We start from the raw sequence: 15,870 nt of genomic DNA, 5'->3' as shown, positions 1-15,870 counted from the left end.
GAACGAGGGCAGAGAATCCACAAATCCACGTGTGAATAGATTGTTGAGTCATAAGAGGACCGGAGGCTGTAATCGCTGCTTCAACTAAGTACTGAGTAAAGCGACTGAATACTTATGTCAATGGGACATTTCACTTTTTAATAAACGTTTTGCTTTGCCACTTGAGGAGATTGAGTGTAGATTGATTTGGGGGAAACAATAACATTTGAAGGATCCTAGAATACGGCTGCAACATAATAAAAGTAAAAGGGTCTGAGTACTTTCTGAAAACACTGTATTCATCAGTATTGCTACTAAAGCATGTGTTAATAAAACCTTTTACCACAGCGTGTGTCAGAGAACTTCCTGTGAATGAAATACCATCGATTTGTATAAAACTTCATTCAGAGTTTCTATCTACGATGATCCTCCTTTTCAATACTCATTGTGTACATATTGGAGGTACAGATGTGGTGTGATTTTATTTTTCTCTGACACAAGTTGTATGAAAGGTTTTGTCCAGATTAGTTATTCACAGGCCGGTAGAGAGTCACCTCAGATTCCTGCATAATCTCTTCTATGAATTTAAATAACAACACAGTGATTCCCCTCTGATTTACAGTCGTCTCCTTCAGCTCCCTCAACACCGACTTTCTTTCCATCTCCGTTTCTTTTGCACATCCTTCCTCTAACATGCATGTGGTTCTGTGTAACATCAGTACTTCCTGTAACATGTCACCACTCAGAACTGTTCAAGGACTCCATCCTACTCCTGCATGCTTCACATCCAGTCTGGAAAGGTGAAGGCTCGGTGTCACAAACCAACTGAGGTAGTTTTTAAAAATCACGTATCATAGTCACCTGCATGTGGATTATGATGTTAACACAACGGACTAATAAGTGACGAGTGGAAGAACTCTGAGTATTTTTAAATGACAAATCACTTTAATGTTTGTGCTTCGTATTTTTCAGCTTAATCCCAATGGAAGCATCGCAGTCGGTACGTTGGTTTATTTTCCCACGTTAAATAGAAAGTATGAATTATAAGAATATTTCTAAATAGGCCAATTTAATGGAATATTCGGGATATTAATACGATAAAACATCCTTAAAAATACTTCTAACGTTCATGGATTTAAGGATAATGTTGATTTATTTCTTTTTGTCTCCAAGGAAACTGTCAGACGGGAGTGAGAGGAGAGAAGGGAGAGAGAGGCCTCCCTGGGATGCCAGCTCCACCAAGTGAGTCGGCACGTTAGAATTAGAAGTATAACAGCGTTCTCAATGTAAACGCACACAAATTACAACTTTAAATATCACCAAAGAGAAAAATAATTGTTGATAATAATTCTTTAAAGTGTTTTTTTTACAGTTTTTCAATGAAATCATCCTGCTGTGATTGAGCTAGCTTTTAGAATATATTTTTAATGTTTGTTTATAAGGAGATATCATAATTCCTTCTCTGCTTCTTCCTGTGTTTTCTCCTCTGTAGGTACTTTAATGCCCAGAGGAGCCTGGGTACGTTTCTAACCAAAGTCTTCTTGTCATGTTTGTGAATCATGTTGGTTTAATGTTCCATGAGACTCAGGTTTTGTTTGTGTGTCTGTGTTGTGTCATCACAGTGGCCAAGGGGTGACCAGGGAATGAAAGGGGAGAAGGGAGACAACGGAGAGACTGGTATTCTGGGGCAACCAGGAAACCCCGGTAGACAAGGACTGGTGGTGAGTCTAAGTTCCACGGATACACAACCGCATCATCTTTCTGACAAAGAATTGACAACTAACCTCAGAAACTACCTCCTGCCATGTTTCAGGGTCCTAAAGGAGAGTCTGTACTGGGCCATCCAGGCCACCCTGGGATGCCCGGCTCACCTGGCGTCCCAGGTTATGGGAGACCTGGTGCTGTTGGTCCTCCTGGGCCACCGGGGCCTCCAGGACCCTCTTCGTCATCCTCAAGATACCGTTCCACAGGTACAACACATCGGTCATACTTATGTTTTATGATATAATACTGTATATGAATCTTCTGAGCTTTTTATGAAAGTTGATGTTTTTGTTCCGGCAGGTTTGACCGTCAGTGGCGCTCCTGGACCTCCTGGACCTCCTGGACCACCAGGACCTCCTGGATCTTCGGGTAACTCAGCATCTGTAAGTTAATATGTTTCCTTTGGCCTCACACAATATGTATACATGTCATCTACAGGTTTTATTGTATATAAATATTCAACCACACCACCTCCTCCACATGTAACTGGACTTCTCTGTGTTTGTTTGTCAGATGCAAACCTTTTCTACTCGCGAGAGCATGATGCAGAACACGGTCAGGGACGCAGAGGGAACTCTGTCGTACGTCACGGGGACAGGAAGTCTCTTCCTCAAGGTTTCCCAGGGATGGAAAGAGCTACAGGTAAACACTCGGACTAGTGTTGTACATTCAGAGTTAATCTGTAGATTATATATACACAAATAGAAGACATGACGGGTCCACAACATACAGAACCCATTTTACAACCTTGATTTGTCTTTCGTTGTGTCGTCACAGCTCGGCAGCCTGATCTACCTCTCCAGTAACATCATTCCACAGGACGAGGTACATATTGCTTGTTTTTATGGTTTTTACTCGGTGAAAGTGCTGTTGTGAAATATTGTACAGGCCGTTGCTCATCTGCATAACATCTGTTTTCTATTCATTCAGCCTCGAGTTGCATATCAGATAAGAGGCGACACGATAGAAAGAATAAGTTCAGTTAAAGAGAGGGTGAGTGGAAATCACACATACTTTTATTTTGAAGTAATTAATGTATTTAAGTTTAAAGTATTACACGTGCCTTTATTTTATTTATATTTAACTTTTGTTAGGTTGCAATTGAAGAAAATTACATTCCGATAAGAATTGTTATGTTTTTTTATCACCCATCTCTGGTTTGTTGTTAAATATAAGGTCTATAACGTCCTATGAGGTCGTCAGTGAGTTTCAAATCCAAATCCCCAGACTAACACTGGACCGTTGCTCCTTCTCCCTGCAGCTCAACCTGGTGGCCCTGAACCAGCCTCACTCCGGGGGCCTGATGGGGCTCGACACGGCCGACCGCATGTGTTACGAGCAGGCCAAGGCGATGGGCTTGGCTCCAAACTACCGCGCCTTCATCTCCTCCCACAGGCAGGACCTGGTCCATGTGGTCTACCCTGGTTTCCGTGAAAATCTGCCAGTCACCAACCTCAGGGTGAGTCTGCTCCCCTGCTCGATGTCTGTCAGGGGTTCACCCTCCACCTCTGCCTGTCTCACCCATTCTGTGTCGTCTTCCAGGGAGACGTGATGTTCAGGAACTGGCGGGCGATTTTCAGCGGCGACGGAGGACCAGTAAATTCCCGGATACCCATCTACTCCTTCGATGGCCGGGACATTTTAGCCGACCCCTTCTGGTCAGTAAACTTCAATGACTTCACACTTCTTTGTTTGTTCCCTTGAGTTTGTCAAGTTTTCATCTTCTGCCCTCTATCCGCCAGGCCTGAGAAGAACATCTGGCACGGCTCCACCAGCAGGGGTTTCCGAGTGTTGGACAAACACTGTGAGACGTGGCAAGCGGACCACGTGTCCGTCATGGGTCAGTCGTCCAGCCTGACCTCAGGGCTGCTCCTGGGCCAGCAGACTCGAAGCTGTTCCAACGAGTTCATCGTCCTCTGCATCGAGACCCACAAAAACCCTTAGATCCCGTCCCAACCCTCCCCCAACGCCCCCAAACCACTCCACCGAGGAACCCATCTCAGCCACCGTGGAACATTCTGGGAATCGATGTGTCTTTCTCCGCAAAGAACGTCCTTTTCAGCACATGGTTGGTGCTATGTGTCGCATTTTGTGGCAGGAAACCCCTGTCTTTTGCAAAAAGGATGTTTATACTTGTTTTTCTCCCCACTTCACTTTGTGAGGGGAAAGATTCAGATGCGGTAACAAACAGAGATTTATTGTAATGTGAAGTTTGGAGGATTCCTTGCAAAAACAATGTCCGTGAGTGTTGTAAAGTAACATGATGGATTTCCCATTAACTCCACTGTTGTGGCACATAATGTAAAATGCAGCACAGCCTGATGGCGGCTGCCAGTCTTCGTATTAATTCGAGACATTAACGCTGTCCTTTCAAAGTTAATAATTTATTACTGTTAAAATGATAAATGCGGCACCTTTAACCGTTACTTCCAAACAAATGCCACAAGATGGGTTTGTGAGAATCAAACAAAGCAACACAAGCGGCTTCACATAGTCACCCGGGTGTGTTGAGGATAAGACGTCTCTTCTGCATTCGTCTCGTCGTTCTTCAAAAGACTAAGAGTCGAGACCGAGGACACACAGAAATCTGCACCTGAACCTGAAACCTGCCCTGAGGGATCCCCAAAGACTTTTCAACAGAAGTGTCAAAATGCGACTTTCGCTGTTTTGTTTACAGGTTGTCGTGGATATTGTTTTTTTTAAAAATATTTGTCAAGAATTTCAGGAGACGTTTACTTAACATTTCAAGAGCCAGACCTTAAGAACTGTCCCTCGTCCAACAGCAGGACGACCAGACGACCAGTGTTGCCACCAAAGTAAATATTGTTGCACTGTACTTCATTTTAAAACAATCTTTTAGTTCAACATTTTCATTCTTGAATGTGTTCGTAGCTTTTCTTACACCTTGGTGATCTCACTCCTTAGCAGCTCTTTCTAGGCTATTTAATTTAAATCCATTTAGATTTATTTATACCGTCACAGCACATAACATGAAATCAAATGATTCAATCTAAGAATGTAATTTATCGTTCATTGTTTGTCAAATGACTGTTTTTGTTTTCATCACTTTTTTTTTTAGCTTTCTTGTTTAGTTTTTTTTTTGTACAGTTGTTTTTTAAGCTCATACTTTTCTGGAGAATGTCGACAAACTCAAAGCAAAACTTCCACAGAGTTTAATGCACACGATTTAAACAAGCAAAAACATATTTTCACAATCCAAAAAAACCAAACTTTACAAAGTAATTTCATGCTGGCGAAAGTGAGAGCACATGTTTTTGTATAAATGTTGGTGCTTTGTTGAATAAAGATTTTTCTTTTCATAACCGGATCTTGTTTCATTCTCAATGCAGGACAGAACATAACTCAAAAACTCAACTTACTGAAAATATAACACACTGTCACATATTCACTTCAAAGAGAAGATGGGATTTTATTTATTAATTCTGCCTCTTTTAATTTCTAATGTTAAAGATTGAGACATTTCAGAATTGGAAACTAAGTGAAACAAAGGGTATCTGATAGCCATAAGGAAAGACACATAAGTTTGGTCCGTACAAGGATTGGGATGTATGCATGTGTGTCTGCGTATATATTGAATGTACTAAAAATAAAAATATTCTTGTTCTTTACTTCCATCTTTGCTCTGCCAACTTAAAGACAGCCTGTGCTGTAAACATATAAAATACTTTGTGTATCCTGGAGGCCTTAAAGATGTTCTTTACTCATAAAACATATGCAAACCTGAATTTAAATACATTTTATTCTCGTGTTTACCAGCGGCTGCTATTGTTGGTTCATTATCTGGAGTTTATCTGGAGGTCGGCATTGGAATATGAGGAAACAAAAGGCCACGTGTCCTTTGACCTGTTTGTTTGCATAATACAACATGAGAACCCACTCATGAATGAAACGATCCATAGAAATATTATTGTTCAAAACCTCCCGACCTTCAAGGTTGCCATTTATTATCTTTATTATTGAGCCGACTACATTATTAATAATTCACAAAGTAAATAATGAGCTGCCTACAACAGTTACCTTGAAGGCAGCACAAGGCAGACATATTATACTGTAGTTTGAGCTGAATGTGATTGTTAGATAACTCTGTACTGAAGGTCAAAGGTTTTGTTGACAGAAGTTTAGCTCCTCAAACATATTTGACTTCCAAAGGTCTGATGTGCAGAGGAAGAAAGAATCCAGCAAACCAAACACTGGTCAGTTTGCACTGAGCTGAAAAGACAGAGCACATGTCACAGGGAGCTGTTGCTTCACATCGTGTTTTGTATCGGAGGGTCTCCAGCGACTTGAACATGAAGAAGTTCCAGGTACTGAACGTCTTTAGGAAATCTAATGATAATACTTGTAATATGCAGAATGTGAAACCTCCTCTGGTATTGTCTGAGTGACCGTTCCACTCTTCATCACATTAACTCTTCTAGCTTCCGTGTGAAAGGTGCTGTTCGTGCTCCTGCTGTCGACCGCGGCCGCCGACGCTCAGTCCCTCCACCTCGGCAAATGCCCTCAGCCGTCAGTTCAAGAGGACTTCAACGTCACGCAGGTAAAACACTGACTCTTTCCTTCTGCTCCTGTTTTGTTGTATCGCTCAGCCACAGCCGAACTGCTCTGTTTCCCCTCTAGTACATGGGAACCTGGTACGAGGTAGAGAAGCTCCCGGCTCTATTTGAAAGAGGGAAATGTGTCCAGGCCACTTATTCTCCTCTCGCTGACGGGACAGTCAGAGTTTACAATGCAGAGCTGCTGTAAGGATTTAACTTCTTTTACTTCTAATGTAAGAATATATATGAATTAATCGTTAATGTAAAGTTTCCTTTTCTTCCTCTCTGTAAAGGTGTAATGGGAAGATAAACTCCATCGAAGGTGTTGCCAGAGTTAAAGACCCGTCTCAACCTGCCAAGCTGGGGGTCAGCTTCTTTAAAGGTGGGTTAACGCTGGATGCAGTTTTTATCTTTTGGGAAATTGTATGTTTTACTATAACTTCTGTATCCAGGTGTTCCAGATGGTCCGTACTGGGTTCTCTCCACAGACTACCAGTCCTACGCTCTGGTCTACTCCTGCTCAGACTACCTCAGTCTTTTCCACATTGACTTCGCCTGGATCCTGGCTCGCACCCGGGTGCTGCCGGGGGACGTGGTCAGCAGACTCCACGATGATCTGACGGCTGCCGGTGTAGACGTGAACAGACTGAAGGTTACAAACCAGACTGGTTGTGATGTCATGACCTGAAGCAGGATCAGAACAAAGGGGACAAGAACATCCTCTTACAGAAATGTGAATCTTACTTTTTAAGATCTGCTGTTTATCTTCTACATCTGTCAAACATTTTTTTGTTTTTAATCCATTTAAAATCATCGTATTTATCATGTAAATCCTAAACATCAACAACATCATGTCCTTGATGCGACGTAGGAAATGATTCCTGACAATCCTGTGTCTCTGTGTGAGAGCCACAATGATTTCATTGTGTAACATGAAGGTGAAAATAAAACTTGAACAGCTGAATTTTCTCCATCTGTGGTCAAATTGAATGTCTTTGTGCATCTGAGTGATTAAAACACAAACATCTTCTCAAAATAATGTATTATGATTTAATTATTATCATGTGGGAACAATCTTGTGAGCACAATCATCTTTTGGGAGTTTAGAGGCTCCGAACTAACACAAGTAGTTGTTTTAAAACTCTTAATCTCAAACATTGTTTCTGTTAAGTTAAAATACAGATTTCTTTTATTATTTTTTGACCAAATGGATTCGAATGTCATTTCACAGGAATGGAATAGTTTGTCCTATTGACTAAATAATACATATTTCCCAATCTAAATGGATGTGGCAGCTTTGAAACAAATGAAATGGACCAATGATCACTGTTGAAAATATCACACACATTTATTTAAATTTATTTCACGAGGTGAAAAAAAAAACCGACGACATAACCAAGGTTATTTGAGGTCAGGCGTGCTCTTATTTTGAAGCCAACCGGAAGTGCGGTAACCGGCGGACTAATGGCGGCTGCGGTGAAACGAGCTGATGTTTGTTTTGCTTTCAGAATCATGATGGTTCCGCTGTTTCTTCTTCCTCTGCTGTGTTTCCCGTTCCACTCCTCAGCCAAGAGGAACGACAGGCCCGTGGTGGGTGAGTTCCATGTTGTCTCGTCACCTCCTCGACACAACGCCTGCGTGTTGTTGTTGTTGTTGTTGTTGTTGTTGTTGTTGTTGTCTCACACGTGTGTTCCCTCTCAGGGGTTCTGGCTCAGGAGGTTTATTTGAACCAGAGCTCGTACATCGCTGCTTCCTACGTGAAGTTCCTGGAGGCAGCAGGAGCGAGGGTCGTCCCCGTCATGTGAGATTCTCATGACACTGTGAATTATTAACTTCTTTCATAAGCATCATTCCCTCTGGAGGGAAACATGGTGTCTCCCTGCTGATCTGCTCTGTCCCTGCAGGATTAACCAGACACCGGAGGAGTACCGGACCCTGTTCAACTCCATCAATGGGTAAATCTGTTATTATGATATAAAGTTAACTTGATAGGGGGGGGGAAGATAAACTTTAAAATCATCAATCAATCAAGTTTTATTCGTATAGCATTGACCCTGCTTTCTGAAAGAGGCCCCATATAACATGAGGTTATATACTGTATACCGTGTATGTATATATCATAACAGGATACCAAACATTTACTCTCTAACCTCTTCCTTCCTGTGTGTGTGTGTGTGTGTGTGTGTGTGTGTGTGTGTGTGTGTGTGTGTGTGTGTGTGTGTGTGTGTGTGTGTGTGTGTGTGTGTGTGTGCGTGCGTTTGTGTGTTGCTAACAGGATCCTCTACCCGGGCGGAGGAGTCAGCATCATCTCATCTGGTTATGAACGGGCTGCAAAAATCTTTTATGAGCTTGCTATTGAGGTAGTTTTATCTAAAACTTAACCAGTTTTAAACTTGTTGATGTTGGATCACGTTTTAAACTGTGTGCAACGTTTCAGGCAAACAAGAGAGGCGACTACTTCCCTGTGTGGGGAACCTGCCTCGGGTTTGAGCAGCTGATGTATTTGACGAGTGGAAAGACGTTACTGACGAACACCAATACAAGTGGTGTGTCTCTGCCTCTGGACTTCACTAATGGTACGGCTTAAATACACGTGGTTACTGATCTAGAATCAGTATTGTTTGGATGTATCCAGATATATTCTGCACTAATTTATTTATTTTTCAATTTTTTCTATGATCTATGGTTAGACTGACAAAATAATGATGTGTTGATATGTTATTCTGTGTCTGGAAACATGTCAACATTATTCTGGTGATGCCAGACTACATATTGTTTCATTTAAAGATGTTTTAGGAGATTGTTTGATCATTGTGCTACAAAACTCGACGTCTTTAGCTGCTTTAAAATGTCCTTTGGAAAATGTTGATGAGTTTCTAAAATATGTATTTTGTTATAAATGATCTCAATGTTATGACCCAACCTCTAGAAACCAGAGACAGCCGGATGTTTAAAGGCTTCCCAGTTGACCTCATGAAAGATCTGGCATCTGAGCCACTGACAGAAAACTCTCACACCTGGAGTTTGGCCTTGTTGGTAAGTCGTCCATTATTGTTATGACAAGAAAATGTTCCATTGTCAAACTTTATCTACAACATCTGGTAAACGGTGCAGTGAAAACCCCCAAAACTCATTTTTCTGACACTGTTAAAAAAACACAAAGAACACAGAGTTTGGTTTAATGTGCTTCGTGGTAACTTACCTTTCAGACTTACGACACCAATGAGGACCTGAAGACGTTTTACAAAGTTCTCTCCACAAACACGGACGGAAAAACCCAGTTTGTGTCAACAGTGGAAGGTAGAAAACATGCAGCATCACTTAACAAGTTTAAAACAGAATAAATCCCACTGAAGTGTTTAAACCTTCCTCTTTGTTTACCTTTCCGCAGCGTATGATTACCCAATTTATGCGACACAGTGGCATCCGGAAAAAAATGCATTTGAATGGACGCGGCCGTACATTCCACACACTCCATCGGCCGTCAGGACCACCTTCTACATGGCAGAGTTCTTCGTCAGCGAAGGTATGAGGAGCAGTATTTGTGGTTCTTCCTTTGAATCGTCAGTAGCTTGATGTGGATATTTAGTTTCCCTTTGTCTCCCTGCAGCCAGGAAGAACTTCCACAGCTTTGCATCCGAGGAGGGGGAGAACAAAGCGCTGATATACAACTACAATCCTGTTTACACTGGGAATCACAGCGCCTTCGAGCAGATCTATCTTTTCTGAGGTCTCTTTGCACATGAGCTTTTCCACATCGAGCTGCTGATTGGCTGCATGAATCACTTGTGAATCTTTACGGGTAAATCTTCATGTTTGCTTTTTTATTTGCTGCTTTTGATCAAATTGTTTGAAAAAGCCTTAAGTGGGGAAAAAAGGGATATTTGCAGCAATGTGCAGCATAAATCTTGATGCAGTGCAGGATTTACAAAATGTCTGCATGTTTAGGCATTTTACCCTGAATGTTTTTGTGTTGACATTCCAAAACGTTTTAACAGTGATAACATGTAAATGTTGCGTTGGGTTCTGCTGCTTCCTACAGAGGCACCACGAGTGTCACAGAAATCACAACAAAGCATTTCATTGATTCATTATTTAGTTGTACAATAATTTAAGCAAACTGCCTTTTTAAATAGATTTTATATTTTATATTACAGGGTTTTCCCTGGGTGTTTAAAAAGTATTATTCTTTAAAGGATTATTTAATTTGTAAATGATTTTTTTTAAATGATCCATCATCAGTAAAGAAATTTATGAATGCATATTTATAATTGCACAAATTGTTGTTAATAAATGAAATACTTTATTATATGTGACACTTGTGGTGCTCCATAGATTCCAAGTGGCCAAAAAATAATAAAACAAATGAGCCAAAAACATTGTACGCTGATAAAATATCTATTTTTTTTATTCTAACATTTACCTTCATGCCATAAATCTGCTTCTATGCTCTGGGTTACAAAGTTAAGCGTCTTGGAAAAAGTCCTCAACCACGGGAGATAGAGTTCCACGCTGCGATTGGTTATTTATAACGTCCACTTCCAACTCAAGTCCAGGACAGCAACAGGAGAAGAGAAATGAAAAGTCAAATGTAATTTCCAAAATGCTTTTATGCACAAATAACACTCAGGTAATATTGTTTTTTTCTCTATTTAGAATAAAATGATATTTGAATAACATTTACACATCAAGCTGACGAGACTGGGTTCTCAATCACAATACTACTGGAAATGTAATTTATGCAATCCAGTAAGGAACATTCAAGATGTCAAAAGTACCGTGTGGAACTGATCGGGGGGGTAGTGCTGCGAAAAAACTTCTGAACATGCACTGAAACGTAACACAAATGTCCATTTAAATAAAAAAAAATTAGAAACATGGAAAATGAAACTTGTGCCTCAGTAATTCATCCTTTTATATTATGTATTTTCCATGAGTTGGACTGTGAAGCAAACATGTTTTCAGAATGTAACACGACTCACCTGTCGGCTTCCTGCCTTCGACCTTGTACCACGTGTTCACCGATTTGAAGTTTAGGTAACGTTCGATAACAAACACAAACACTGGTTTCTTGATTCTCTACGTGTTCATTTATAACCTTGGTGTGAAGATGTATTTCCTTTTCTTTAAATCACAGTGTGCAGCTGGTTGGCAGATTGATCTACAGCTAACTAACCCTAACTAGCTCCGCCTCTGTCCTAACACTAAGCTAATTGGCTGGTGTGGCTGTAACTTCGTTTTTGTCGAAAACGAGTGGGAGCAATCGCGAATAAATATATTTCCCCAAACATCAAACCAGTCCAATAAAATGAGTCCCACAGCAGGATGTGTTCTGACAAAGTAAGGCACAGTGACCAAAACAAGTTTCTGTTAAGAACATTTGTTAAAACCAGGTTAAAAACAATCTAAAATGAACATTAAGAAACCCATCGTGATTCTTTTCTTCCAAACACTTTGAATTCAATCGACATCACTGGAATACATGAGGCAACAAGATGAAACCAACATCGGGGGCAAACATGGAATCCAAAAAGAAAATGTCTCCGTAATAGCCGAGTGAATGTTTGTGTGCTATTTTACATAAGAACAACGGACACGACCACAGTCCAACAAGGAAAGTTCTTCACGACTTTAAAAATAGTTACATTTCCTGCATCCGCACGTTTCCAGACGCCCCACAGAAGCGTTTTTTTTTTTCCCACCGGGCGTCTGATTCCCATTAATATACAAGCCCTGGAGTTATGTGCTGTACGGTGCTCCTTCTCCTCACAGCGTCAAAGTCTGTGTGAGAGCCGGTGCTTCCTCTCCACTGCTCTGGAGGAGCTGGTCCATCCCGCTGCGAAGGAGACTGCTTCCTGTCATGTCGATCGGTATATTCCAAAACATCGGGTCGAGTCGGCGGTCTCTTGTCGGCCTTTTGGGTTCGAACTCAGGGCACAAAACGAGGAGGATGGATGCAGGAGTAGATCCGTCGGCTGCTGGAAGGGCAGTCTCGAGTTCAACACGTGGACACGCAGGGAATCCAGATGCAAAACCAAAACCAGTGAAAGAGCAGATGAGAGTTGCATATTGTGGACTATTGGGACGCCAGTGTTGTGGTAGATGACTGTATGGGCAGGGGGAGGGGGGGGCGCAGGAGCCCAGCGAGGCCGGGCTAACCCTCTTCTTCGCTCTCTTCCTCCAGAGCCTCCTCAAACACTCGCTCCGGTAGCCTGAAGCACTCCTCGAAGAAGTTCACCAGGGACTGACTGAGGTGCTGCCTCGTTGCTTCACTGTGGATGAAGTGGCCTTCGTCCGGGTAGATCTGAGGGCGTGAGAACGTTATTACACAAGTGGGTGAAGTTCCCAATCTCACCACACACCAGATCTCTCTATATATAAGGGTTCTCATAATGAAAATTCTGATTGTAGATCATTGAAATTAAAATCACGGCAATTGTATAATTTTAACTACGTGGATAAAGAATAAAAAAGCTCAAGGTTCAGTCATTTATTGTCCAATCAACTGGGTTTATGTTTAAAATTATAAAAAAAAGAAAGCTCCTTTAAAACTATTATTATTTTCATTAAATCAGAAATGAATCCAGCACCAGTGGGACGTTCATTTCATGAGCTTAACACACATTTTAACTGAGTAATCGTGTTTACTCGTGTTGACCTGAAACCCACAGAAGCTGCTGGGGAAACCAGGTCAATGTGTGTGTGAGCAGAGTAACTTGTCTGCTGGTCAATAACGAGCTCCGACGAACATCCAGCCGCTCTTCACTGTCTCTTAATTGGATTAGTGCCGGTGTTAATGCAGTTTGCCCCGCCGAGGTCTCATAATCTCATTATGTGGCAGAAAGGCATTGTTAGCGGCTAATCCTCCGCCTGCTGCGGGATCCCCGCTGGGATGGAGAAGTCCCGGAAGGTTGGAGACTCAGCGAACCGGGGAAAAGAAAGACGAGCAGAGACACTGGATGTGCGACGTAGAACCACGTACCTGTAAAGTGTAGTTGGCCTTCTCATTGATGAGCTGTGCAATGAATTTAGCCGTATGTTGGAAATGAACTTTTTCTGCAAAATAAAGAATAAGACAGATGCCAAAACGTCAGATTCGATTTTTTTAATATTCTCTTTGCACGTTTCAATAATTCTGGACTTACCGTCAGCTGTCGGATGGATAATAAGAAACTTCTTGTCCATAAACTGAGAAGCTCTATGTGCTAAATTTGCCATCTGCAGAGAAAAGACACACAGAAGCAAATGGGATCAATTGGATTTTACAATAATCAACAGGAATTTGAGATATAAAAACTGTCATAATGAAATCTTACTGCGTATGCCCGTGGATCAGGTTTTGGCAATCCGAGGTATCGCTCTGAAAATGCAGAGGCTGGAAATAAAAGACGCAATTAATACTTTTCATTGGCATCGAAATCCAGTTTCTCTCTGGACACTTTGAGGAGTAAGAGTCGACATTTTCAGGTTTTTCTTCTCCACGTTCAGATAAATTCACACATGAACATATTCTTAAGTCTCTAAGCTGCCGCGGACCGTCACCGTTTTGCAATTCTGAACTCATACGGTGTCACGGCATGTCTCTCACCCCCTCCGGCAAAGCGAGAGAAATCAAATAGATGAGAAATTCGTCCCACCGCCAAATCCAGCTCCTCCTTAATTTGCAGTTTCCTGACTCGGTGAATCTACGGCTACAGGAGCGCCGTCGTCCTCCATCCCTCTCTCCATCCCTCTCTCTCCATCCCTCTCTCCATCCCTCTCTCCATCCCTCTCTCTCCATCACCCTCCTCATCACACAATTCTGCATTTCACACATTTTCCTTCCTTTGGTAGCTGGGGTGAGGCCGGTGTAGGTATCTTTGTGTGATTGGGTTCCCGGTGCATCGGCAGCAGCTCAACGAGGAGGTGAACGAGCTCTTTCCTCACACGGTTAATGTTTATGTTTAACACAGCGACTGAAACGACTTCCAGTTGCAGGGTTAAAGGTTCCAGATTCACAATCTCTCCATCCTCTCCCTGTTTTTGACGACTTCCCGGCCGCAGCAGAGAAACTGTATTTGTTTACGACACAGAGCAGAGGCTACAGATTTGTAATTTTCGCTCACCGTATAATTCAAAGTCTGTGATGGGCGACAGCACAGCTCCACACTTCACAGGAGTCTCCTCGCCGCTGACCAACAAGCTGGTCACGTAGCCGCCATACACCTGACACACACACGTACATTAGACACATGTTATCACAGGTGGTGACGTCCACAGACACATGTTCGATTCCTCTCAGCTCCACACTGACACGTCTCTTACCTGTCCAAAAGCCCCCACTCTGGTTTTGTCAACATATTGCTCTTTCAAAATAAAACTGCAACAGACAAACAGAGGCTCAGGTCAGGGAAACAATTATTTGTCATCATACAACATTTTGTATGAAATCTAATATGTTTTTTAAGGAACCTTTAATCATTATTGCTTCAGTAAGTCAAGTTGAAAAGTGATGCACATGGAGAACCCGGATAAAAAAACAAACAGGAGGGTGGTAATATTATTTTGCAACTTTGCTTTAATTGTCCTGAACACCTCTCTCTTATCCAAACCGCCATTTAACACCCGTCCACTCTGGATGTTTTCAGGAACACAAGATGAAAACGTGCCGCTCTACACATAACATACTTGAGTGCATCCTTCTGATCCTGCTCCTCCAACACGCCCACTTTCTTCTGGATGCGGTGCAGCAGGTTGGTTCCCTGGAAGCCGCTGCCCCGGCCGTCACAGCGCATCACGACGGCGCCGAAGCTGCTCACCAGCACCGTGGTCCAGTCCATGTGAAACTGCTCTGACACCATCTGACCACCAGGTGTCCCATCGCTGCACATTAACAAGGACAGACTGATTACGCACACACGTTTCTACAGGGGTTCTCTCAGAGGATTGGAAAGTTGAATTTATTCCAAAGATGATTTGAGAAGTACAAGCAGAGCGCGTGAGGCCAAGCTGAGATGTGAGTTACAGAGTAAAACAGCAAAAATGCTAATGAAAGAATAAAAAGAACAGCAGGAGACGTTTCCCCATCCGCAGTGAATTTATCATCTGTCTAGAGGACAAAGCAACGCATCCTTGTGTTTGATGAATACGTCTGATTAAAGTTCTGCCAAGAAAATCTCCATCGATGAGAACAACACATTGGAGAGACGAGTGGATGTGAGACACACAAACGTCTCCGATGTGTGAGTGTGTGAAAACGTGCGCTGATACTTACACGAGCAGGAGCAGCGGGTAGTGAGACGTCTCCGTGAAGCCTGCGGGCTTCAGGATCTGCATCGACAAAGCTGTGAGACAACACAACACAATAAACACACTTCAATGAAGCCTGATGAAACACAACACTTAATTCATACTTTTAAATTTCCGCTATCTTTAATAATTACAAGCTGTGCGTCAACTAATTTCTTTTTCTGGAAATCAAATTAATTGGGAGACGCTAAAACAAATGACAAATAGATTTTAATTGCAGGAAGTAAAAAAACGGTGATATTTCTGCCCTGATGGCAGCTTAACTGATCAGATTATATTATAA

The 15,870-nt window shown here is 42.1% G+C and overlaps 4 protein-coding genes across 12 annotated transcripts in view; 3 read left to right on the top strand and 1 right to left on the bottom strand.

Annotated features, from left to right (window-relative positions):
- The window catches only part of LOC117754173 (collagen alpha-1(XVIII) chain-like), a 48,878-nt gene extending 43,812 nt beyond the window's left edge, over positions 1-5,066 (top strand). For all 4 annotated transcript variants that reach the window (XM_034572932.1, XM_034572931.1, XM_034572934.1 and 1 more), the window contains 12 exons: positions 952-979; positions 1,153-1,221; positions 1,472-1,497; positions 1,602-1,700; positions 1,793-1,949; positions 2,044-2,126; positions 2,257-2,385; positions 2,521-2,568; positions 2,674-2,736; positions 3,005-3,202; positions 3,286-3,401; positions 3,486-5,066. In XM_034572932.1, the coding sequence (XP_034428823.1) occupies positions 952-979; positions 1,153-1,221; positions 1,472-1,497; positions 1,602-1,700; positions 1,793-1,949; positions 2,044-2,126; positions 2,257-2,385; positions 2,521-2,568; positions 2,674-2,736; positions 3,005-3,202; positions 3,286-3,401; positions 3,486-3,687 (1,218 nt within the window). In that variant the 3' untranslated portion in view covers positions 3,688-5,066. The remainder of the gene's footprint in view (positions 1-951; positions 980-1,152; positions 1,222-1,471; positions 1,498-1,601; positions 1,701-1,792; positions 1,950-2,043; positions 2,127-2,256; positions 2,386-2,520; positions 2,569-2,673; positions 2,737-3,004; positions 3,203-3,285; positions 3,402-3,485) is intronic.
- Positions 5,067-5,924: 858 nt separating this feature from the next.
- On the top strand, positions 5,925-12,836 carry LOC117754207 (apolipoprotein D-like). The gene is made up of 6 exons (XM_034573005.1): positions 5,925-6,068; positions 6,197-6,301; positions 6,382-6,503; positions 6,593-6,681; positions 6,752-7,064; positions 12,809-12,836. Exons 1-5 carry the CDS (start codon positions 5,991-5,993, stop codon positions 6,985-6,987), a joined length of 630 nt encoding a protein of 209 aa, XP_034428896.1. The 5' UTR covers positions 5,925-5,990; the 3' UTR covers positions 6,988-7,064; positions 12,809-12,836.
- Positions 7,634-10,227, top strand: ggh (gamma-glutamyl hydrolase (conjugase, folylpolygammaglutamyl hydrolase)). Its single transcript, XM_034573001.1, has 9 exons — positions 7,634-7,893; positions 8,001-8,100; positions 8,204-8,254; positions 8,575-8,659; positions 8,737-8,875; positions 9,229-9,335; positions 9,509-9,599; positions 9,691-9,825; positions 9,910-10,227. The coding sequence occupies exons 1-9, from the start codon at positions 7,764-7,766 to the stop codon at positions 10,026-10,028; spliced, it is 957 nt and encodes a 318-aa protein (XP_034428892.1). The 5' UTR covers positions 7,634-7,763; the 3' UTR covers positions 10,029-10,227.
- dpp6a (dipeptidyl-peptidase 6a) overlaps positions 10,890-15,870 on the bottom strand; it is a 168,678-nt gene continuing 163,697 nt past the window's right edge. For all 6 annotated transcript variants that reach the window (XM_034572946.1, XM_034572949.1, XM_034572950.1 and 3 more), the window contains 8 exons: positions 15,553-15,622; positions 14,967-15,161; positions 14,604-14,658; positions 14,405-14,504; positions 13,616-13,674; positions 13,445-13,517; positions 13,282-13,355; positions 10,890-12,603 (listed from right to left, as the gene is read on the bottom strand). In XM_034572946.1, the coding sequence (XP_034428837.1) occupies positions 12,454-12,603; positions 13,282-13,355; positions 13,445-13,517; positions 13,616-13,674; positions 14,405-14,504; positions 14,604-14,658; positions 14,967-15,161; positions 15,553-15,622 (776 nt within the window). In that variant the 3' untranslated portion in view covers positions 10,890-12,453. The remainder of the gene's footprint in view (positions 12,604-13,281; positions 13,356-13,444; positions 13,518-13,615; positions 13,675-14,404; positions 14,505-14,603; positions 14,659-14,966; positions 15,162-15,552; positions 15,623-15,870) is intronic.

This window comes from Hippoglossus hippoglossus, chromosome 20 (assembly GCF_009819705.1).
Source record: "Hippoglossus hippoglossus isolate fHipHip1 chromosome 20, fHipHip1.pri, whole genome shotgun sequence".
Taxonomy (NCBI): domain Eukaryota; kingdom Metazoa; phylum Chordata; class Actinopteri; order Pleuronectiformes; family Pleuronectidae; genus Hippoglossus; species Hippoglossus hippoglossus.
The sequence above is the reverse complement of the archived record's forward strand: the minus strand, read 5'-3'. Positions and strand labels throughout refer to the sequence as shown.